The sequence below is a fragment of the Tiliqua scincoides genome, chromosome 10, assembly GCF_035046505.1.
Source record: "Tiliqua scincoides isolate rTilSci1 chromosome 10, rTilSci1.hap2, whole genome shotgun sequence".
Classification (NCBI taxonomy): Eukaryota; Metazoa; Chordata; class Lepidosauria; order Squamata; family Scincidae; genus Tiliqua; species Tiliqua scincoides.
The window spans coordinates 19,943,076-19,965,835 of record NC_089830.1 but is presented as its reverse complement, the minus strand read 5'-3'; the positions used below and the strand labels follow the sequence as shown (position 1 = coordinate 19,965,835).

The 22,760-nt window shown below is 49.9% G+C and overlaps 1 protein-coding gene and 1 pseudogene across 1 annotated transcript in view; both read right to left on the bottom strand.

Annotated features, from left to right (window-relative positions):
• NPHS1 (NPHS1 adhesion molecule, nephrin) overlaps positions 1-22,760 on the bottom strand; it is a 76,674-nt gene that overhangs the window by 14,650 nt on the left and 39,264 nt on the right. Inside the window, exons 4-17 of the mRNA XM_066638809.1 lie at positions 21,229-21,351; positions 18,743-18,874; positions 17,510-17,591; positions 16,380-16,483; positions 14,942-15,063; positions 13,407-13,578; positions 10,586-10,743; positions 8,473-8,614; positions 8,208-8,332; positions 6,385-6,556; positions 5,410-5,539; positions 4,636-4,808; positions 3,144-3,284; positions 933-1,073 (exon numbers count right to left, since the gene is read on the bottom strand). Of these exons, the coding sequence (XP_066494906.1) occupies positions 933-1,073; positions 3,144-3,284; positions 4,636-4,808; positions 5,410-5,539; positions 6,385-6,556; positions 8,208-8,332; positions 8,473-8,614; positions 10,586-10,743; positions 13,407-13,578; positions 14,942-15,063; positions 16,380-16,483; positions 17,510-17,591; positions 18,743-18,874; positions 21,229-21,351 (1,917 nt within the window). The remainder of the gene's footprint in view (positions 1-932; positions 1,074-3,143; positions 3,285-4,635; positions 4,809-5,409; positions 5,540-6,384; positions 6,557-8,207; positions 8,333-8,472; positions 8,615-10,585; positions 10,744-13,406; positions 13,579-14,941; positions 15,064-16,379; positions 16,484-17,509; positions 17,592-18,742; positions 18,875-21,228; positions 21,352-22,760) is intronic.
• LOC136661738 (5S ribosomal RNA) lies at positions 20,758-20,874 on the bottom strand (annotated as a pseudogene).

Sequence of the window (22,760 nt, the reverse complement as noted above, 5' to 3'; positions counted from 1 at the left end):
AAACTCAGAAGCATAAAAGTCAGTGCTGGTGCCAGGCTGCTGGGAGTCCTGGGATCTCCCATGCACTGAACTTCCCATGCCCCCCCCCGGCTCATCCTCTCTTACTATACTGGGCAGTACCTCTGCCACAGTATCAGGGGCTCAGAGGTTGGCCAGGCTAGGTGGGTCTTCTGTGCTAGTGCCCAATTTGGCCAATCCCTGATGCCACTCCTGATAAAACTGTTGTCACAGGGTGCTGAAAAACTACAAAAGCAGGTGCCACAACCGTTCCACAACTGTGATGCCATCACTGAAGAAGCTCTGTTTCCAGTTGTCTTCCTCCCGATGACAACCCTAAAGATTGGACAGGTTCCTACAGAAGCTGTTACGAGCTGCTTTGCACGGCAGTTTGATGTTTCTGTGCCTCACAGCCGAACCACAATCACCCCCGGCGACAAGGAAGACTCAGAGGCAGAAGTTCTCCACCACACTCCTCCTTTACTTATGTACAGATATTTACAAAGTCCAAGTAGTACAAATGGTACATGATCCACTCTCCAACCAACGTAGCCTCAGGCTCACAATGCTCTGCTTCTCCCACACACTTGCTTGCCTCTGCTGGACATTTATATTTCTTGCAGCCAATCACAGCATTGGGAATTACTGCACAGTCATGCTGACTGTGCAGCTGCTGCCACACACACACACACACACACACACACACACACACACACACACACACACACATGAAATCACCTGATGCAATATCACCAGATATTGCATCAACATGAAGCTCCCAGGATGCTGTGCACTCCTGGTTTGGCCAAGGCTTCAGGCCTGATACTGTGCAGCCAGTAAATTACCAGTCAGGCCGGGGTTCAACCCGTGACAGAAGCTTCATATACACTGATCCCTAGCCATATCAGCCTATGTCAATAAGATTTGGTACTTACATTGCACATCCAACACAACTGTGGTCTCGTTGTGCCCTTCTTGGTTCTCACAGCGAATCATGTACTTGCCAGCATCAGCACGGGTCACGTTCCAGATCTCCAGAGACCCACCATTCCGCAGGTGGTACCGTGGGGAACCCTCTGCAGGAAACACAGAAGAAGTGAATATTAAGGAAAGGTGTAATTAATCTGTGGAACTCCTTGCCAAAGGATGTGGCGATGGCATCTGGACTTGTTGTTGGCATCCTTCAGTCTCGGAAGACTATGGTATCGCGCTCTGAATAGTGGTTCTGGAACAGAGTGTCCTCTCCAGTATGCGAAGCCTGGGTAAAGTAGGTATGGAGGATAGGCTGTTACCCATGCAGCAAATCCCCCCTCTCCACGTCGCTGAAATGGTCCAATGGAAAGGCAGAGGCCAATACGGTTGGTTCCAGCAGCGTCGCAGGAGTTGCCAGAACGTGACTGTGTTCAGCCATGATCTGCCTCAGGGACTCCGGCTCCAGATTTTGCCTCGAGGTTGACTCCTGAAGCCTTTTCCATAACTAGATGTAGCCACAAGGCAGTGGAGGTTTGGGACTGGAGTTTTCCTTCTCTCAGATGAGCTGCCTTCCCAGGCTAACGAGTCCCATCTACCCGGTGGCTGTTTAGTCGCCTCTTACGACAAGTACAGGACAACAAAAGTGACTGTGCTCAAACTAGGGAAATCAGATCCCCCCTTCCTCTTTATATATCATGGGGGCCCAGTGACATTGCTAGGAGGGTGTAGGGGTTCAGACCTCACAGGGGAGATGACACCAAAGCTTGACTGACCATCAGAAAGGAAAGCACTCTGAGCATGTGATGATACCGGCCAAAATTTTTAAAATCTTTGTATTTTTGAATAATACCATCATGTTATATATCATTCAATGTGTTCAGAGTTTTCCTTCTCTCAGATGAGCTGCCTTCCCAGGCTAACGAGTCCCATCTACCCGGTGGCTGTTTAGTCACCTCTTACGACAAGTACAGCCAAACTGACTGACTGGACTCTGGACTAGATGTCTTTAAAAGGGGATTGGACAGATTTGTGGGGGAAAGTGTCACTCATAGGTTACAAATCATGATAAGTATAGATAACCTCCTGATTTTAGAAATCTGCTATCCCTGAGTGCCAGATGCAAGGGAGGGCAACAGGATACAGGTATCTTGTTGTCTTGTGTGCTCCTCGAGGCATCTGGTGGGCCACTGTGGGATACAGGAAGCTGGACTAGATGGGCCTTTGGCCTGATCTATTGGGGGTCTTCTTATGTGACGTCTAAGGCAAGAGGCAAGGAATCATCACCACCACCAAGTGGCTTGGAGCAAGTCACTACCAGCCCGGGAAACAGAGAGGCCCATTCAGCCAAGTTCAATGACCAACACTGCACCAGAACGCATCTGCACCATGGTTGGTTCACCACAACAGCACATCAGTGCATGACAGCCCTGTGGGATTCCCCGCCGTGCTGAGACCCCATTAATTTCAAGAGTGCCGTTGTCCTGCAATGGGCCTCACATCACCTCTTGTTTGGAACATTGCCAGTGCACCTGCTTCCTGCCACACCAGGGTCACAAGACAAGAGGATGCAAAAAAGGCCCAACTGGGTTTTGCATCTGGCTTGAAGAAAGTCTCTAGAACTTTCCAAGCTCTCCATGATGCTCCCCCTTTCTCTCAGCCCTTGTTGCTCAATATGTTCCTGCTCATGGCTTTTGCTTCTCAAGCTCCCTCAGGTGCCCCACCTGGGTGCACCCAAACTGAACACATATCCCATTTGCCATCACCTCCATCCCCTTCCCTTCTTCCCTCCTCTCTGCCAAAGCTTAAATTGTAAGCTGTTCAGGGCAGAGACCTGCTCCTTTGTTATTACTAGAGGTGTTTGAAAATATTGTTATTTATTTTACTCAGAAGTAAGCCCATTGTGTTCAGTAAGACTTGGGTACTATTTTCAGCTGAATCTCACATCTGCTCCAACACAGGCTGAGCTTTGTTAGACGTTCCTCCAAGACTCTACCTTGCAGCAGGAATGTGGTGGGACTGGTTGGCAACCTTCAGTCTCGAAAGACTATGGTATAAGCCTATACCCAGGCGGTCTCCCATCCAAGTACTAACCAGGCCTGACCCTGCTTAGCTTCCGAGATCAGGCATGTGCAGGGTAACAGTTGCTGTCAGGTTCTGGGTGTGGTGGGACTCACCTGTCAGGATGACCTCTCCAAGAAAGCTCCAATGGTAGGTGATCTTAGGAGGGCTGGCAGAGACCAGCAGGGGCAGCCGGACAGCTTCTTTCTCCACAACTTGCACTAAGCGAGTCTGCATGGTAGAGAACTCTGGGGGAACTGCAAATTAGAAGGACCAAGACCCTCAGAGGGTTGTGCATCCCCCCCATTAAGACCCATCCAACTCCTGAAAGCCTCAGGTACCTAAGAAGGTTTATCCTGGGACACTTTAAAGAGCTAGGACTATGCATCACCAGAGATCTGCAGTCACTCAGTGGCAGGGTGCATGCAAAAGTCCCAGTTTCATCTCCTGGGATGGCAGAGAAAAACCCTGGAGAGCATGACTCAGCAGAACACAGCTTACTATGGCCAGTGTAGCCTTACTCCTGCCCTGGTGGCAGTCCAATTAATCAGTAAGGAAGGCCACATACATAGATGCCATCACCCCTCCCTCCCTGTACTGAATTCAGAGGAAAAGCTTCACAAAGACACTGTTTTGTATTTCATCCATGCTAGTATCTAGCATAGAGTGACCAGGACTAGCACATCCATGAGTCCAACTGAAGCAAATCATCTCAGGCAACAGATTGGTGAGGGGCGCCCATCTTCAAATTCAAGAACTGATGGTTCTTGAATTTGACATGTTTTGCTCTGGTGGGTGTTCTTGCCATAGGGGTTGATCACGATTCCAAACACTGATGCACTGCTGACAGCACACACATCCAAATTTTCCTTTGAAAAAATGAGGGGTGGGATGTTCTAGAACAGGGGTGTCCAAACATTTTGGCAGGAGGGCCACATCATCTCTCTGACACTGTGTTGGGGGCCAGGAAAAAAAGAATTAATTTACCATTTAAAATTTGAATAAATTTACATAAATTAATTTATTAGAGATGGTACTGATATGAATGAATGAAAGTCTTGCAGTAGCTCAAGGTCTCTAAAAGGCCTTGCACAATGCAAGGCCAGCCTTTACTTCTCTGCCACTGCTACATCACTGATGTGAAACAGCAAGTAGTGGAGGGAGCCCTTGTCCCACAGCTCAGATGAAAAGTCAATCATGAGAAGTCTCATGCTGAGAGCAGTTGCATTGGGCCAGCATGGGCTCCATCAAGTCTCTGGAGGGCCAGAGGCTCACTGGAGACTGGGGGCTCCCCGGGGGCCTGATTGGGAGCCCCCGAGGGCCGCAAGTGGCCCCCGGGCCGGGGTTTGGGCACCCCTGTTCTAGATGGAATTCATTCCACACACTCAACGAAAATCTGGATTCTTTCTTTCAGCAAGGAACCCACAAAAGGCACTTTCTGGATCAAAGATCAACTCTGTTCATGGATTGAAAGCCTCAGTACTTACACAGGATTGTGAGCTGGTAGAAGGTATTCACACCTTCATTGAGGACAGAGCTGTGCGCGTGACACTCAACCCACTTCCCATGATCTGCTGATGATACCAGCAAAGTCACCTCAGTACTTACACAGGATTGTGAGCTGGTAGAAGGTATTCACACCTTCATTGAGGACGGAGCTGTGTGCGTGACACTCAACCCACTTCCCATGATCTGCTGAAGATACCAGCAGAGTCACCTTCCCGGAGGTGGAGAAACCTCCGTACTCTGCTTTCCTCTGCCCCAGGTCAGTTGCATTCAACCTGAAAGAAAAGTATGAATAAAATCATCATCATCGCCTGGGCTGGCAGAGATTAGCACAGGCCTATGAATAAGGATGGAGAACTTAGGAAGCTACTTCCTATTGAGTCGAATCATTGCTCTATCTAGCTTAGTATTGTCAACACTGACCGGCAGATTTCAGACAAGAGTCTTTTGCAGCCTTGCATGTAGGGGCAGTTCCAGCGTTTGTGCTTTGGTGAGGGGGGCCCTGACTCCAGAGCCCAAGTCAACCAAGCAGGTAGACCTGGGCTCCCAGTTGAACTTTGGTCTCCATGGCTGAGGTTTGCTGGGTGGGTATACCTGGACTCCCATTCTAACTCTACCCACTGAAGCAGCCTCTTCCAGGCGGGTAGACCTGGGCTCCAGGCTGTGCTTGGGTTGTTCCCCATCAGGTGCCCTTTCCCGATGGTGTAACAGTTTGAGGGGGTCACACACCCATGGACCCCCTTGGCAATGCTATCAGGGGGATTGAATGTGGGATTTTCTCTGTGCAAAACAGATGCCCTAGAGCTGAGCTACAGTCCATCTGCCAGGGCCACAAAGCCCCTGCAGGACTGATACAGAAGGAGTCATATCCCTTACATCTTCCCCTCTTTGAACCAGACGAGACTGGAAGGTGGGTTGCTGCTGCCGGATTTACAGGTAAGTGTCAGCGACTGGTTGCGTCTCACTTCCTTTGCAGTCACAGTAATTGTTACGTGCAGGGGCGGAACTGCGGAAAGAACATGCGGTAAGAAAGAGGAAGTCTGCTGAGATTCATATTCCGTTGACATCTTCCTCCCCCTGATAGCCACATCCTTTTTGGATCACTTCCATCTCTCTGCCAATGGAGCCACAACTCTCAAAGCTGAACTGACTGTTCAGGGGGGGGGAAAAACCTCTTCAGAATGTCGGTGGGGGAAAATCACATTATGAAATTCCTTGCATGTTGAAAGCTAGCCTGCCAGGGAGAAAGGTTCTATAAGAAGCTAGCTTTCCAAAAGCAGGGGCTTTGTGCCATGGGGTGTCTTCAAACATATTACTGGATTTTAATGAGGTGTTAGACTCATTCGTGTGGAACCCCCACGCTCAGAGGTAGGACACCACTGAATACTATTTGCTGGGAAGCAGCAGCTTGGAAGGACAATTGCCTTCATGCCCTGCTATCCACAAGGCCAACTGAGATAGCTTCAGGAAGCAACTTGTCTGGGAGTGCCCACTGCCATCTGCCCACTTGCCTCGGTTGCTCCCGCTCCTCCTCCCCCCCACACACACCCTGGATTGGCAAAGGAAGAGTGGGATAGGGTGGAAGAGGAAATGAGGAAGAGAGACTCTCTAGCCCACAACTCTCCTTCACACTGTCCTGCTCCATCCCCTTCCCTTACTTTTTCAATCCAGGATGAGGGAGCAGCAGGGTGACAACATTTGGAATGCCACCTCAGGCACCAGGAGGTCTTGGACTGGCCCTGGTCATGGGGTTCTGGGAGGGCCCCTTGCCACTGAAAAAGAATGCCAGCCTCAATGCTGGCCTTTCAGCTGATCCAAGAGGATGGTTCTTGTGCACGTAAGGCCACTTACACTGGACATGCAGGCGAGTATATGCCGTGAGTGCCGCCGTCCTGGGAACCCCGGTGGCATTGCAGCGGTAAACAGCCATGTTGTCACTGGGAACGGTGGTCAGGATCAGCTCCTTGGAAACAATATTCCCCGATGACCCCGAAGACGTTCCATCTCTCACCGTCTTGGTCTCCTGTGGAAGAAATCCAGATTGGAGGGAAGGAGCAGAGGGAGGCCAGGCCACTCTCCTTTCCCATGCAGAGCAACGTGAATCCTGAAAGCAGCCCGTCCTAAGAGCCACTCTCGCCAAAACAACGCATTAGCCCAGCCACCCTGAAAAGGCAACTACAGTCTGCCACTGACATTACAGCTGCTGGATTCTGGAAGCAGGGGATGGTGCTGGCACACAGTGGCTTACTACTGAGTGATTTAAAAAAGCTCTAGTACCAGAGCAAGGCACAGCACCAAACAGATGGGGGAAAAGGAAAGAACCAGTTGGTGTAATGGTTCTTGTGATGCATGTAGACCTGGAAGATCCACATTCAAATTCCTGCATGGCCATAAAGCTTCCAGGGTGACCTTGGGTCAGTCACTCTCTCTCAGACCTTGAAGCAGCTGACAAGCCGAGCTGAGTGATTCCACCTGCTCTTGGTGAGAGCAAGAAGCGTCTTGGCTGCCCTCCATGTGAGAGATGGAGCTGCTTGTCAGCCTGCGTGGGAGAACTGGAGGCCAGAGTTATGGCTGCCACCAATTAGTTGGGTTTGTAGAAGTGGGCAGCTTTGCCCACAGTGGGGGAGAATGTTCGCCACTTGCTGCTCTCTTGATCCCTTCTGCTTCCTCATTTGCCCAAGCCACACCTCTTTTGGAACACAACCATTGCATGGCAGGGCAGGAGGTCTGGTCTAGAGGGTAGAGTCTCTGTTAGCCCGAAGATAACATCAGAAGGTCGCCAGTTTGAGGACACCAGCAGCTCCTGAATGGCTGAGAATGGCCAGACCTTGAAGGAGCTGACAAGCCAAGTCGGGTGATTCCACCTGCTCTTGGTGTGAGCAAGAAGCGTCTTGGCTGCCCTCCATGTGAGAGATGGAGCTGCTTGTCAGGCTGCCTGGGAGAACTGGAGGCCAGAAGTGAGACCCAACCAGGAAGATCCATCCTGAAATGTTGTTGGTTCTTGAAAGAGAGAACCTCTATGATTGTAAAAATCCCCTTGAGGGATTTAGAAATGCCTGCCTATGTAAACCGCCTTGAATAAAGTCAGAGGAGTAATCCGATGACCAGAAAGGCGGTATATAAATACCCAGTTGTTGTGGTTGTTGTTGTTGTTGTTACTACCTCACAGGGTTGTTGCGAGGACAAAAGGAGGGGAGGAACCATGTATGCCACCCTGAGCTCCTTGAAGGAAGAGCGGTATATAAATGTGAAAAATAAATAAACATTGAGGGGGTGGGAGATGGATTCTCCTTAAGAAAGCAAGCAAGCAAGCAAGCAAGCAAGCAAGCAAGCAAGCAAGCAAGAAAGAAAGAAAGAAAGAAAGAAAGAAAGAAAGAAAGAAAGAAAGAAAGGGGCAAGCCTAAAACATACAATACATTTTGACTGGCAAAGAGAGGAAGGAGGCAGAGAGGTGGATCTCCAAAACTTAATTCTCAAGCCCTCTTAAACTAGAGACCTGGGAGCCCCGATGGAGAACCTGAAATGACCCCCAAGACCTGAATCTCGGGTTGAAAGATCTGAGACCTGGTCCTAACCTAAGCTGCCATGTACGTTTGATTCGGGGTGGCTGAAGGCTTATTTTGGGGTGCAGTGTTTGGATCCCAGCAACTACAAGGTGTGCAGAGGTCAGGCACCTTGTACCAGTCAAGACGAGGCAAAGGGTTCCCACCGCTGGCAAAACAAGTCAGCTTGACTTCGGTACCAGCTCGGAAGCGTTTTTCTGGTGGGGGCACATCGATCCAGATCTTCTGAGGTGGATCTGAATGGGGGGAAAAAAGAGCAAGGAAGGAAAGGGGGAGCGAACAGAAGGGTCAGGGAGAGTTAATGGGCATGTGACCAATACACCTACACACCCTGCCAGCTGCCCATTCTAATCCTCATCCCAGTTCCAGGACTCACACTGTACTTTGACGGTCACAGTAGCAGTCTTGGCATACATGACGGCTTCGCTGTAGGCTTCACAGATCAGGGGCAGCCCGTTGTCTTCTCGGCGTGCCGTGTACGTCACGTTAGACACTGTGATTCTCCCACCGTGATCAGCCTGTAAGAAGAAAGCAATTAACACCCAATGAGCAGTCTTTCCTGTAAGCTGCACGGCTCACACAGGTGTTACCGCAACCCGGAACGGCTTTCCTCGCTGTGTAGGGCTCTATGCACTACGGGTAAACATTAGAGGGAACATTGCCAGGGAATCTGGCAATTGCTAGTTCAATCTTGGAGCCCTTATTCCCCCCCCCCCCAGTGGTGTCACTAGGGTTGCTGTTAAATCATTGAGTCACCCCCATGCAACACCTCCTGTGCCAGCCTGTTTCAGCCTGGCTCCACCCCTGCTGGGTAAAGGCACCACTTGAGGTGAGGAAGGGCCATCCCTCCACAATGAACCCCATGGGACTTGGGGTCAGGGGCTAGGAGAGGGGGATAAAGGGGGTAATTTGTACCCGGGCCCAGGGTCAAAGGGGGGGCCCAGGAGCCAAAAGGAGGGGGGCCAGAAATTTTCTGGGATCTGACATTTCCCTATCTACTCTGACTTGTTGCCCATACGGGATGCTGGGGACACTACCATGACTGGGGATACTGGGAACACTACTGATGCCACACAAGTGGGTAGATCTGGACTCCAAAGACTTTTCCAGCTGCCTCTGCACATGCCCGATCTTGTCTGATCTGGGAAGCTAAGCAGGGTCAGGCCTGGTTAGTACTTGGATGGGAGACCGCCTGGGAAAACCGGGTGCTGTAGGCTTATAGCATAGTCTTTCGAGACTGAAGGTTGCCAACCTACCCTCCCCTCAACCTGCTTTGCCCCCCCTGCCCCGATTCTGCTCACCTGTCACCACCCTCCCCCGCTCTGTTTCACCCCTCCCCCTTTGCAAAGGGGTCCAAAAGAAACTTTGTACCCCCTGAAAAATTCTTCTCAGAGGCCCTGCTTGGGCTGCAATAAACTCTCAATCTGCCAATCTGTTCTTGGCCTTCATTGTGTGACACCCGCCCCCCCATGGTATCAGCCCATGGCATCCACTCCCCCTGAACTCCCCTAATGATGCCACTACTTCTCCACAATCCTGGAGAGGGAGGGGTGCAACTTGGAATACCAGCTGATGCCATCTTGGGTTTGCCTCTTTTGCACTAAAACAAACAAAAACCCAAACCCTTACACTGCTCTTTGCACTCTGTAATCTGCCTTGAGGCCCTTAGTTCCCCCGGATCAGCTTGCTTAAACCCAGCACAAAACATGTTAGTGCCTCGAGTGGAAAGATCTAAATAACATCCACCCCCACAAAACAAACACAGGCTAATTGACATTGAGTGACTCGATCATTGACAAAAGATGACAGCCCTTAAATGAAACGAACAAGACCGACACAAGCGTACAGCTGCATTCCTGTGCACACGCTAGTGTCATTTCCACAGGAGAACGTCCTAGAGCAGGGGTGCCCAAACCCCGGACCTGGGGCCACTTGCAGCCCTCAAGGCCTCCCCATGCGGCCCTCAGGGAGCCCCCAGTCTCCAATGAGCCTCTGGCCCTCTGGAGATTTGTTGGAGCCCACACTGGCCCAACGCAACTGCTCTCAGCATGAGGGCGACTGTTTGACCTCTCGCACGAGCTGTGGGATGAGGGTTCCCTCCACTGCTTGCTGTTTCACGTCTGTGACGCAGCAGCGGCAGCAAAGGAAAGACCAGCCTTGCTTTGTGCAAGGCCTTTTATAGTCCTTGAGCTATTGCAAGACCTTCATTCATTCATATAAGTTCATCTTTAATATATTCATTTCTGTAAACTTATATAAATTTATTCAAACTTTAAATGTAAATTAATTCTTTTTTCCCCCGGCCCCCGACACAGTGTCAGGGAGATGATGTGACCCTCCTGCCAAAAACTTTGGACACCCCTGTCCTAGACGATGGTGCCCTTTAGGTCATCTCTGTCTGTCTCTTGCTTCGCTGCCCCAAGTGCTGCCCCCAAACTCCGCTGTCTGAGGCAACCACCTGGTAGGGCTGGGCATCTGGTTTTGCCTACCTCTGAGACCGTCACGTCAGTGGCATTGAGCTCCTTCCAACCCAGCCACCAGCGCAACAGCACAGGGGGGTTGCTGGAGGATGTGGAACAAGAGAGGGAGAGCGACTTGTTTTCTTGGGTGCTGCTCGAGCCGATGATTTTCACCTCTTCAGGAAGGACTGCCAGGCGGAGACAAGAAATAAAGATCTGTCACAGGGCATCAAACCCACATAAGAAGAGGCCTGCTGGATCTGGCCAAAAGCTCAATTAACCCACTGTAATGTTTCCCCTTCATGGATCACTGCCTTGTCATAGTGAAGGGGCTTGAGTAACTCAGGGCGCAATCCTAACCGGCAGTTACGCCGGTATAGGTGGCCCTGGAGGGTCGCAAACGTGCCATAAAGCACATTTGCACCTCCTTAGGCGGGAGCTGCGTCAGCGCTGTTATGTATGCAAGTAATGCAGGATCAAAATCCTCCATAACCGATTGGCCCAGACTTATGGCTGGCCAATCAAGTGATGGATTGAAATCCTACCATCCGATTGGCCCTCTGGTTAAGGTCTCGATTGCACCAATCACGGGAAGTCTGGGAGGAGTTAAAGGCTATAAAAAGCCAAGGGTTTGCCTTGTTTTTTGCTAGGTTCTGTTCTGAAGATGGAATAAACGTATTGAGCTGTTATCGCTATGCCTTCCTTTATTCGCATGGACCCACTATATAACAGGCACATTCAGATGCATCGACGCGCAGACAGAGGCAGAAGCCTCCGCCGTGGCTCCTGCACCGTTGCTTGTGTCGGCATGAGCGCACTGACATAAGCGGCAAAGGTAGGCGTGGGGGGGCGGGGGGAGGGGGCAGGAGGGGCGTTACTGGGCGGGGGAGGGTGGCCCCAGGGGCGGACACGCAGGGAGCTAGGGTCGGGGCCGGGACCCAGCGGTTATGCCGGATCCCAACCCCCCTATCTCCAGGGCAAGTAGAGCGGCTTCAAGTCCCTCCGCTCTCCTCAGACTTGCGCCACCTCCAGAGCTGGCACAGGTCCAAGGAGACCCATAGCGGAGCGCAGCCCTTACCCACGGGTAAGGGGAAGAGCTTCCCCTTGCCCGCGGCTGAGCCGCTGCTCGCTGCAATCCCGCGTTGGATACAGCACAAGCCTCCCGGCTTGCCTGCTCCAGCGCGGGTTAGGATTGCGCCCTCAGTGAAGCTATGAGCTATTTGGTGTCTCATTATTTGGTGGCACCATTATTTGGTGGGCCGCTGTGAGATACAGGAAGCTGGACTAGATGGGCCTATGGCCTGATCCAGCGGGGCTGTTCTTATGTTCTTAACTACAATTCCCAGGAGGCCTTGCAGATCTCTTGTTATCTGGTGTGCTCCCTGGGGCATTTGGTGGGCCGCTGTGAGATACAGGAAGCTGGACTAGATGGGCCTGTGGCCTGATCCAGTGGGGCTGTTCTTATGTTCTTAACTACAATTCCCAGGAGGCCTTGCAGATCTCTTGTTATCTGGTGTGCTCCCTGGGGCATTTGGTGGGCCGCTGTGAGATACAGGAAGCTGGACTAGATGGGCCTATGGCCTGATCCAGTGGGGCTGTTCTTATGTTCTTAACTACAATTCCCAGGAGGCCTTGCAGATCTCTTGTTATCTGGTGTGCTCCCTGGGGCATTTGGTGGGCCGCTGTGAGATACAGGAAGCTGGACTAGATGGGCCTATGGCCTGATCCAGTGGGGCTGTTAACTACAATTCCCAGGAGGCCTTGCAGATCTCTTGTTATCTGGTGTGCTCCCCGGGGCATTTGGTGGGCCACTGTGAGATACAGGAAGCTGGACTAGATGGGCCTATGGCCTGATCCAGTGGGGCTGTTCTTATGTTCTTATATGCTGTGTTGGGACACCCAAGATGGACAGGTCATAGCGGAGAGCTCTGACTAAATGTGATCCACTGGAGAAGGAAATGGGAACCCACTCCAGTGTCCTTGCCAAGAAAACCCTATGGACTTTAGTATGAAAAGGCCAAACCGGATGGGGGAGGCTGGCTTGCCGTGGTCCATGGGGTCATGAAGAGTCTGACACAACTTAAGGACTGAACAACAAATGTTCCCCACAATAGCCCACCAGTGGCTTCTGGTGGTCCACAAACAGGAGAGAAAGATATTATCTCCTCCCACTAGTGCAGCTGGTACTCAAACCTGAAGTAACACATGGCCATCATGACTCATAACTCATCCTCCATTAATTTGTCTAGGCCTCACACGCCGAAGTCTTCAAGAACATCATGTGTGCGTTTCTCTCCTGCCTCCCTCCCTGGAGAGGAACAGGGGAAAAAGGGGGGCTTAAGGGCAAAGTGCCTTTGAGCATGTACAGAGTGCACGTCCTTTGTGAAGTGAACCCGCCTCTCTTTCCAAAACAAAAAACAAAACCAAGGACACTGAGCCTCCGAGCATGTACACAGCATTTATCTCTTTTCTGAGAAACAGAAGCTTTTTACAGGCCGTGAAAGCCTATTTCACTTTTTTGTCAATTGCATCTTATAAAAAAATAAAGAAGCATTCGTAGGAAAAGTCATAATGCCCCCCCCCCCCCGCTTTCTGGCCTCACAATCTTTTGTTCTAGCAAGAGAGTTATGATCTGGCTGGGGCAATGCAGTTCTAGCCACTTGGGACCCCAAACACAACTACGGGGACCGCAGAGGGGGTCTGGTGCAGTGCGGAAGGAAGGTGGAGCGGCCAGAAGGCAAAAGAAATGGAGCAACTGGCTGTCGAAGAGGACAATGATCATCTGGCAAGAGGAAGAAAGGAAGGATTTTGTTGACAGGCTTTTGGCACGATGGAGGCATTTCGCACTCACAGACCACATGCAGAGTGACGCTGGCCTCCAGGGGAAGGGGTGAGACCTGGTTCAAGGCCTGGCAGCTGACGGTAGCTCTGTTGTCCTCTGCCGTTAAGCTGAGACTCAAGTCACTCCGGGACAATTGGCTGCTATCATCCGTCTCCCAATTCCTGGAAATGACATCCCCATTCTGAAAGACACAAGCCAACGGCTGAGATTAGTTGCTCATGGAAGAAGGGGGGGGGAAGGACCCTACAAATGGGAAAGGAAGCAACGGGTTCTAATCCAGGCAGCTCTGGGCAGGGATGGTTTCACAGGTAGGGCTTGGTGGACATACTCCAGGGTCCGTGGTCATGCAAAGTTGAGCTGGTGTGAGCACAGGCTTTGCAAAACACGAGGAAATGGGTTAGAAATGGGTTTAGAAATGGGTTATGTCAGAATGCCAGATGTAGGAGAGGGCACCAGGATGAGGTCTCTTGTTATCTGGTGTGCTCCCTGGGGCATTTGGTGGGCCGCTGTGAGATACAGGAAGCTGGACTAGATGGGCCTATGGCCTGATCCAGTGGGGCTGTTCTTATGAGGAGGGGGCTTTTGCCCAACCGCTTAACGAAAGCTGCAACCATAGCTCGTGACGAGGACAGCATTAGCTTCCCAAGTCTCTTTCATTCTGCTCCCTCACCCTGAGCTGTCACTCCTTCTCCTGGAGACCCTCAGAGGGAGACAAGAAGCCTGGCACTTCAGATCAGATAGTGAGATCTGGCAAACCTAACATCACCTTGGATAGTGACTCAGCACATACACAATGACTCAGCACATTCCTGCTGCCACTCATGGAGAATCTTCACACCAGCAGTAGAGAACTCCAGGAACACCCACTGTGTGGGGCCACTGCCAGACATGAGCTATTTCCAGCAGTTCCACCACACAAGGGTATACTGTGTACTGGTCTGAGACAACGGAATATTCATAATCATTCTAACTACTGAGGGGGGAGCCAAGAGATGGGATTTCTGTGGGCAGGAGCCTAGCGCCTATACTGCCAAGATTTCCAAGAGGCTCGGGGCACCATCCAGACTCAAGAGATTTATTGTGGCAGACACTTTTGCGGCCCAGAGCCACACCGCATTGGGAAGCATCAACCCAATGAATCTCTTGAGACTAGCATGGTTCCTTCTCCAGAAGTTCTATTTGATCAAACCTGCTCAGCTAGTGGGAAAGCAGATATGAATGAAGTCAATTCCAAGTAACTACAAAGGAGTAAGATATGCCAGGTGCAGACAGACAAGTGATTAATCCATCAAGACATGAATTTGTTCGCCAATAACCAATACTCTGTATTCCCAAGTGAAGCTGGTAAGCAATGTCTTTATTTCACTCATATCTCACCCTTCTTCCTTCTGTTTCAAGAGGACAAATGCATTTTGCAGGACTTGTATTTCTTGGCTTCAGCCCCAAAATCCACAAACACAGTGTCTATTCCCTGGCCTTCTCCGTTCGTATGGGGCTGCAGAACTTCTCTATCCCACCCAACATCCCAAAGATCTCCTGCCTACCTTCAACCATTGCAGTGTAGCCAGAGGATTCCCATTCAGAGAGATGCAGGTCAGTTTCAGGTTATCTTTAGCTTTGACCAGAGAGCCCTTGTAGCCCTGGATGATGGGTGGCTCAGGTGGGACTGTCAGATAGAATAAAAACTGGTTTAAGGTGGGTGAGAGAGGAATTCACTGCTACTCCTGGCAAGTGACATCCTGGCTGTCTAGAACCAGGATGGTGTAGTGCTTCAGGAGTTAGACCTGGAAGATACAGGTTCAAATCCCCGCTCAGCCACAAAGCTTCTTGGGTGACTTTGGGCCAATCATTTTGTCTCAGCCTCACTGGGCTGTTGTGAGGACAAAAGGAGGGAATATGTATAACATCCTGTGCTCCTTGGTGGGTGGGTGGTATAAAAATGTGAAAAATAAGATAAATATACTGTACTATGCGTCATGCCTTTGTTTTGAAGGTTAATCTGTGCATAATGAAATATTTGGGGTCACCCTTCATGACAGCTCCATTCAGCATGCATAATTCTTTTTCCCTGACCATCGGGGTCAGTCTAGCCACACATGATCTTCGGAGGTAAAGGCCTTCACTGTTTTTACACCAGTTTTTCTCAAACTGTGGTTCAGGACCCACTAGGTGGGTCATGAGCCAATTTCAGGCGGGTTCCCATTCATTTCAATATTTTATTTTTAATATATTAGACTTGATGCTACGAGGGTATGTGACTGCATTTGAGGAAATGTGACAGATCTGTTCTTTTAACAAGCTACTCTGTATATGCTTTCACCAATGACAGTAAATGGGACTCACTCCTGCGTAAGCGTGGGTAGGATTGCAGCCTAGGATTGCAAAAAAATTGTCCTGCTTGATGATGTCACTTCCAGTCATGACATCACTTCTGGTGGGTCCTGACAGATTCTCATTCTAAAAAAGTGGGTCCTGGTGCTAAATGTGTGAGAACCACTGTTTTTCACTTTCTTTACACTGAACCTCGGCAGTGAAAAAGTCAATCATGGTATCCCAGACTCCTTTGCATTCAAGTCTTACAAAAGATCAAGCAATGATGGAGTTTGTCTGGTTCATCTGACCAAACCTTGAAGATCAGGCCAGTGGAGGATATTTCTGTCCCATGCCTACTTTTGTCTTTTAAAAAAAAAAAGTTTCTCAAGACCCATTTATCTCCTTGCCCATTTATCACCCATTTATCTCCTTGCCCACTTGATGATTTATCTCTGGAGTCTCCTTTCCCTTATTTTCAACTGCTGGGTGATTCTTCCTGCCCTCTTTCCCATCCACATTTCACCCTCCTTTGCTTCCACCCATCATTCATCCTTTTGAATTTGCTCTTTGATTGTCATCAAACGGTGTCTTTGTGCATCCAGCCTCCTAAACTTCAGATTTTGCCTTAGCCCAGGTAGAGGTCAGAGGAAGGCACTCAGAGTGACTTACACAGAATGTTCATGATGAAACCAGCAACCACTGGGATTAAGGAAATTGCATTTGAGGCGCTACACAGCAGCCACTTTCCATTGTCTGACTTCTGGGGAGTGACCCTGGAAAGCAAAGCACAGAAGTTTCTGGAAAGAAGTTACAAGCCATGATGTGTATGTGCAACCTCCTGCTTTTAGAAGTGGGCTATGTCAGATGCAAGGGAGGGCACCAGGATGCAGGTCTCTTGTTATCTGGTGTGCTCCCTGGGGTATTTGGTGGGCCGCTGTGAGATACAGGAAGCTGGACTAGATGGGCCTGTGTCCTGATCCAGTGGGGCTGTTCTTATGTTCTTAAGAACTCAAAGTTGGTATCACAGGTCCAGCTTGCATTGGGGTATTCTAGATGGGCCTTCTATCCTGTGACTAGCTCTACACTCCTCCAGCTGTCTGCTTCCATTAGTCCCAGAGACAGGGCCAGCCCATCCATGAGGCCAACTGAAACAGAAATCAGGCAGCATATTGGTAGGTGTTACCTGGCCTAGAGAGGATATTTTAAAGAGGTTAGAAGCAGTAGTCATGCCCAGGAAAAAGCTGTCCATATCTTCCTACACAGCCAATGAATCTACTGGGTATCATTAAGGGCCAAACTAATCATTACATTTAATGTCATTTGCCCAGAGATCTGGATTGGATCTCTGCCAGTGTCAAGTTGTTCAGGGCTCTGAACCAAAGTCCTGCACCAAGAACCCCATATCACACACAGCTGCCACCACCACCCCCAATAACGTACTAAGTGCCAATGGTACTGGGGATTCACATATTGATCAGCCAGGTGGGTCCTCTGATGGGTGCCTGCCCTCAGACAATACCTGGGGGTAAAAGTCAGACTGGAAAAATAGACTCATGACTACAGATCTCACACATCATGTCTGCTTTAGCCCTAGGAGTGACTTCCGCAAGGCCATTGAGGCAATTCATGGATGAGGTAGGATCTGAACCCGAGTCTTCGACATCTACGGCCAAGATACCTTCCCCCTGACATTCTGGTTCCCACCTGCTAAATATACTGGCAAGTAGGAAGGGAAATACTGAGAGGACAGAGATGCCAACCCTATAGCTCCTGAGGACCCCTGAAGGACTATCTCCTACCTCAAAGTGGCCTCTGTGCTGAAGACTTTGTCCTGGGAGCCAGGCTGAACTGTAGAGCTCACATCTGTCAGCTCACTGCCACCTGGAGAAGAGGGAGTAGGAGGGGTGTAAATCAAGGTCATTGGAACAGGAGAACATCTAGATGGCCCAGGCCTGCCTGCCCTTTTCTCCAGTGCCCTTGATGGCAAACAGAATCAGCTCCAAGAGGAAGCCCCCCTTGACACAGCTGATAGTAAGACCACCTCCGTAACAGTAGATGGACAGCCTTATCTCTCTTGATTGTTCTGATCTTTAGAACTCTATTGGGAGTTTCGTTCCCGATTACTTCAGGTGTGTCCATCACCAAGTGTCACAGACCACTTCTCAAGGTCTTGCAGACCACCTATGTTCCGCAGATCAGGGGTTGGGAACCACTGACTTAAAATGACATCAGACAGGAATCCGGGCCTTTGACCAAGAGGGATGAATATTCTTTCATGGCTGTGCAGGTATTTCCTGGGCAGGCACTTCACCGACAGGGGTGGGGCTTGAGGTATTGCTTGTGTAGGGCCAGCCTGAGAACCCCCCCCCCACTAGTGCCTTAGCCAGTACACCAAATGCTCCTCCACTTATGCCACTTATGCCAACATCTGCCACTCCTTCTACTTTCTCATGTGTTGTTGCCCACTCCATCACCTCTCTTCCTTCCTTTCTCTGGATTTATAAAAAAGGGGAATGGAGTAGGAGAAAATGGAGAAGAGAAGAGTAGTGGGCTAGAGAGTCTCTAACACTCCCCCCCCCCATCAGTCTCTTCTCCACACTTCCTCTTCTGCTTTGTTCCTCATTCTTTTACAAATTCAGGGAAAGGGAGAGGTGGTGGTAGGGTAGGGTAGTCGTCGTCCCCCAAATCTACCACCCAAGGCGACCACTTCATTCAGCCTCAAGGACAGGTTGGCAGTCTAGTGGGAGAGAATGGAGAGTTTCTAAGTAAAGTTAGCTGAAATGGGGGGCTTGCCATATTGCCCACTGGGATCAGCCTCCATGTCTACTCCGATTGTGTATAATTTGTGAATACAACACGTGTTGCGAAGACACCACAAAGCTTCTCAGTGCTTCTTCACACCCAAAGGACAAAAAGTCCAGGAGTGCTGCCCTTGGAACTACTGGCCACTTGGGGAAGTGGGGAGTACGTTACATATCTGTCCATAAACTCCAGCTTTGGGGAAGGAACGGGACCTATGCAATCCCCCTCACCCTTGATGAAGGCAATCATGGCTGGAGGACGGGCATCTTTCACCTGGCACGTCAGTGGGTACTCCATGCCAGCCACCCAGGTCACGGTGCTGTTGATCCTGTACTGTGTAATGAGCAGCCTCTTAGGAGGGACTGTAAGAGAAGAAAGCAAAGTGGGAAACAGTTTGGGGGCTTCACGCCAACAGCACAGGAGCATCACTGAAGATAAATGCCATATTTAAAAGACCTCCCAACACACTCCACAATGTGGGACATAAAAACAGAAAAGCACTAGCTATACTCCTGTAACATGCTGTCTGGGCCGGCCCACCCATGAGGCCAACTAAGGCAGTGACCTCAGGCAGCCAACTGGCTGGGTGTGGCCATTTCCATCCACCCATCATCGTCTTCCTCCCACTCCCTCTCTGGATTGAAAAAAAGAGGGGGATAGAGCAGAAGAACTATGTGTGGTGGGGTTCAAGTGCTGGAGACACTCTGGTCATTTCCCCAAGAAGCCCTTCTCCAACTCTCCAAGATAAGATGCAGCACCTGTGCGATCGGCATTCAAACACATGCACGGGAGTTCTTTAACGCTCGTCCCTTTTCTGCAATGAAGCTCTTGTTGGGAAGGCGTATTGATTGCAGGGAATCTATGTCAATGTCAAAGCTGCTTTGTGTGCAGATGCACAAAAATTCTGCTCTTTTTAAAATGTTAAACCCCCCTCCCCCGGATTAGACTCTCCTGAAATCCTTATTGAAACCTCCACTAATTGCTGGGAAGCGACGTGACCTGACCACCTGAGTGAGCAGCAGCCTTTGGCGTGTCTCTTCTCTATTTGGGTCAAGCCGCTCAACTGTTTCTAGCTCTTCCCCCGTTCAGATTTCAGACCCTCCCCTTGTTCCCAGGTGTGACACAGTGGGAAAGAGAACGGAAGAATGGGAGGCGATGGGACAAAGCGCACACTCACAGCACCGTCAGCACAAAGGCACCCCAGTGACAAGCTGGAAGAGAACTGTCGAGAAACCGCAAACCATTTCCCGGTCCAAAATCTGCAGTCAAAACTCAGATACTGAGCTAATTCCAAATTGAGCTGAAAGGTACTTGTTCATTATGGCCCACGCAGTGGCAAAGCTAAGTGATTGGACACCTGGGGGCACAAAAAATTTTTAACACCTCCCGTGGGCCAGATGCCCAGAACACCCCCCTGGCGTGTCCAGGAGGTGGTCTGAGATATTCCTCTGAGTGCCCACCTGCCTTGGGATCCACTGTCAAGAGTGTGGATTGGCAGCCCCTCAAGGCATGGTACCTGGGACAATGTACCCCACTGCCCCTCCTTAGGTACACCACTAGGTCAGATCTGCCTGTTTTCCTACTGAGCCGCTCTTAACTATGACCAAAATCTGACACCTGGGCAGCCACCACACTTTGATTCATGGGAGGACCAGCATCTGTAGATGAGAAAAGTCCGATCTGTGTTTTGGAAGTTCATGTGCATGGCCAAAGCCAAACCGGTGCCCAGAGCAGTGGTCAAATACTGCCTTGTTTTTTGCTTTCTTTTGCCCTTGCACCAGGTTAGCACACAAGCTCAACCAGGTCAGCCCCCATGCCACAACCTCTTCTTCCACCACAACTCCCACTTCTTCTAAAGAAGGAGCTTGGGACCTTCTTCGGTGCATTTGGAAGGAATGGCAGGTGGCAAAGGAGGAGGAGAGAAAGAAGAGCAGTGATTTTCAACCAGTGTGCCATGGCGCATTGGTGTGCCACAAAAGGTCCGCAAGTCTGCCATGGGAGCTTGGAGTGCAGCAGTTGAAAATCACTGAAATCTTCCAGCAGAGGAAGAGGGATAGACATTTTGTTACTACAGACAGTTGCCCTAGAGCCGCAGAGTCTCCTGGAAGTCGGAAGTGACATCACAAGAGGGGCAAAGACCATAGAGGTCAATGCGTCATGAGAAGAAGGACACTGAAAATGCTGAGGTCGAGGAAGGCAGCAACACACTGGTTGGCAACCTTCACTCTAGAAAGACTATGGTATAAGCCTACAGCACCCGGTATTCCCAGGCGGTCTCCCATCCAAGTACTAACCAGGCCTGACCCTGCTTAGCTTCCGAGATCAGATGAGATCGGGCATGTGCAGGGTAACAGTTGCTAGCCCTCTTTCCAATTACTCTCCTATAAGGAGAATGATTTAGAACACAATCACAGTGATGGCCATCTCCTCCCGGTCTAACTTCAGAAGTGGAGACGGAGGAGATCCACCCTGCCATTCTCTTCTCATGCACTCCCAGGGGAGAGCAAGTAAGGCTGTTGCAGCAAAGATGGGGCGGAAAGGTTGGCAAGGGATACAGGGTACCCCCTCCCAGTTTGCGACCTCCATCAGCCTACCGCCCCAACCCTCCCCCCCCCACATCGTCCCACCTCCTGGGGACCGAGATGATTTCCAAACCCATCTTGATTTGATCCAGAGAATGATGCGGCAGAGAGCTCTGTTTTCCTCTGGTCCTTACTGTGCACAGTGAGCAAGACGCTTTGAGAGATGAGGCCACTGCTGTTCTCGGAGGGTCCCACCTGGCACTCATACCACGCATCATCTTCCAGTTGACTGTCTCTGACTTGCAGGTGATATTCACCTGAAGCATCCAGGGGGGAAACCAAAAAGAACAAGCCTAAGTTCTACTGCGCTGCTGTTCACAAATTCGCATTCTGGTTGGGTGTTCAAATCCTGCTTTGGGCTGGTTGTATGATGGATCGGACTCCCAGTTTCCACTCCCATTCCACAGAGCTCTGCAGTCCTTCCTCCCAGGCCCCCACCTATGCTCTGTGCATCCTCCATGACCCTGGACTTACCGATTTCTAGGATACTCATCGGCATCCCATATGTGACATCCTGGGGAGAATCTGTTGCGGACAATTTGATTGGTTCCCTTACCAAATTCTATCCTAATTCTGGCACGGCCCCTTAAGAGCAAAGCACTCGCTTTAGGGCACAGTCCTAACCAGGTCGACTCAGAAGTAAGTCCTATTTTGTTCAATGGGGTTTACTCTCCGCAAAGTGTGGTTAGGATTGTAGCCTTAGTTTATTTGCTCTGCCTATTCTGCTTGGTAGTAGTTGTGAGTTACATCAAAGCTGAAGCCAAGACAGGCCCAGGTGCTTTGGTCCCAATCAGGTCTTTTACATAATTACAATCTTTTATAGATTAAAAAAAAAAACTGAGTTTCTAATCCTCATGCTTGCTGAGTAAAGCTTGGAAATATCATTGGGACTTTTCCTTCCCATCTTCCACTCCCATCTGGTTTCCTTGCCAATTTATTACAAAACTCAACTCCTGTGAGCAGGATGGGTTACATCAAATGTGCAAATACATTTTTTGTCATTCATTGAGACTACAGAATATGAATCTCCTCTGGACAGAGCAGGGAGTTTTGGTGCAAAATACACCGAGTCCCAGATATAACCAGGTCTATGTCAGCCGCATTTAAAATAGCAAAGCCCCGGAATTCTGCAGTAGGGTAGCGCATCAATTTGCACAGAGTTGCTCAGTGTGCATCATTGATTCTGCTTCAGCTAATCGTGGGACGGGGGCAAAGATGTGCGTGACGCTTTAATTAGCATAATGTACATGATGACCTTGAACAACCAGGAAGGGCGGCTGAGCCCCAAATTTGCATTTCCTAAAATTGTCAACATTATTAGTGAATAAAAAGAAGAAAAAAGATCAACAAAACAAGGACAAAAAGGAAAAAAAATACATTATATAAAAAAATACATAAAGATTACAAAATGCATTAATAAGTTTACTGCAAGGAAACTGCATATAGGATTGCAGTCCTAGTGAGTTTGTGGCAGGGATGGGATCCACAGCAGCGATGTCCCACTTCACAACTCAAAGCTGGAATCCTATCCACATTTACCTGAGAGTAAGCCTCATTGACTATAGTAGGATATACACTTCTGGGTAGACATGCATAGGATTGGGCCCTCAGTCTCTTATAGCACAATCCTATGTGCTATTGCTTAGAAGTAAACACCACTGAATTC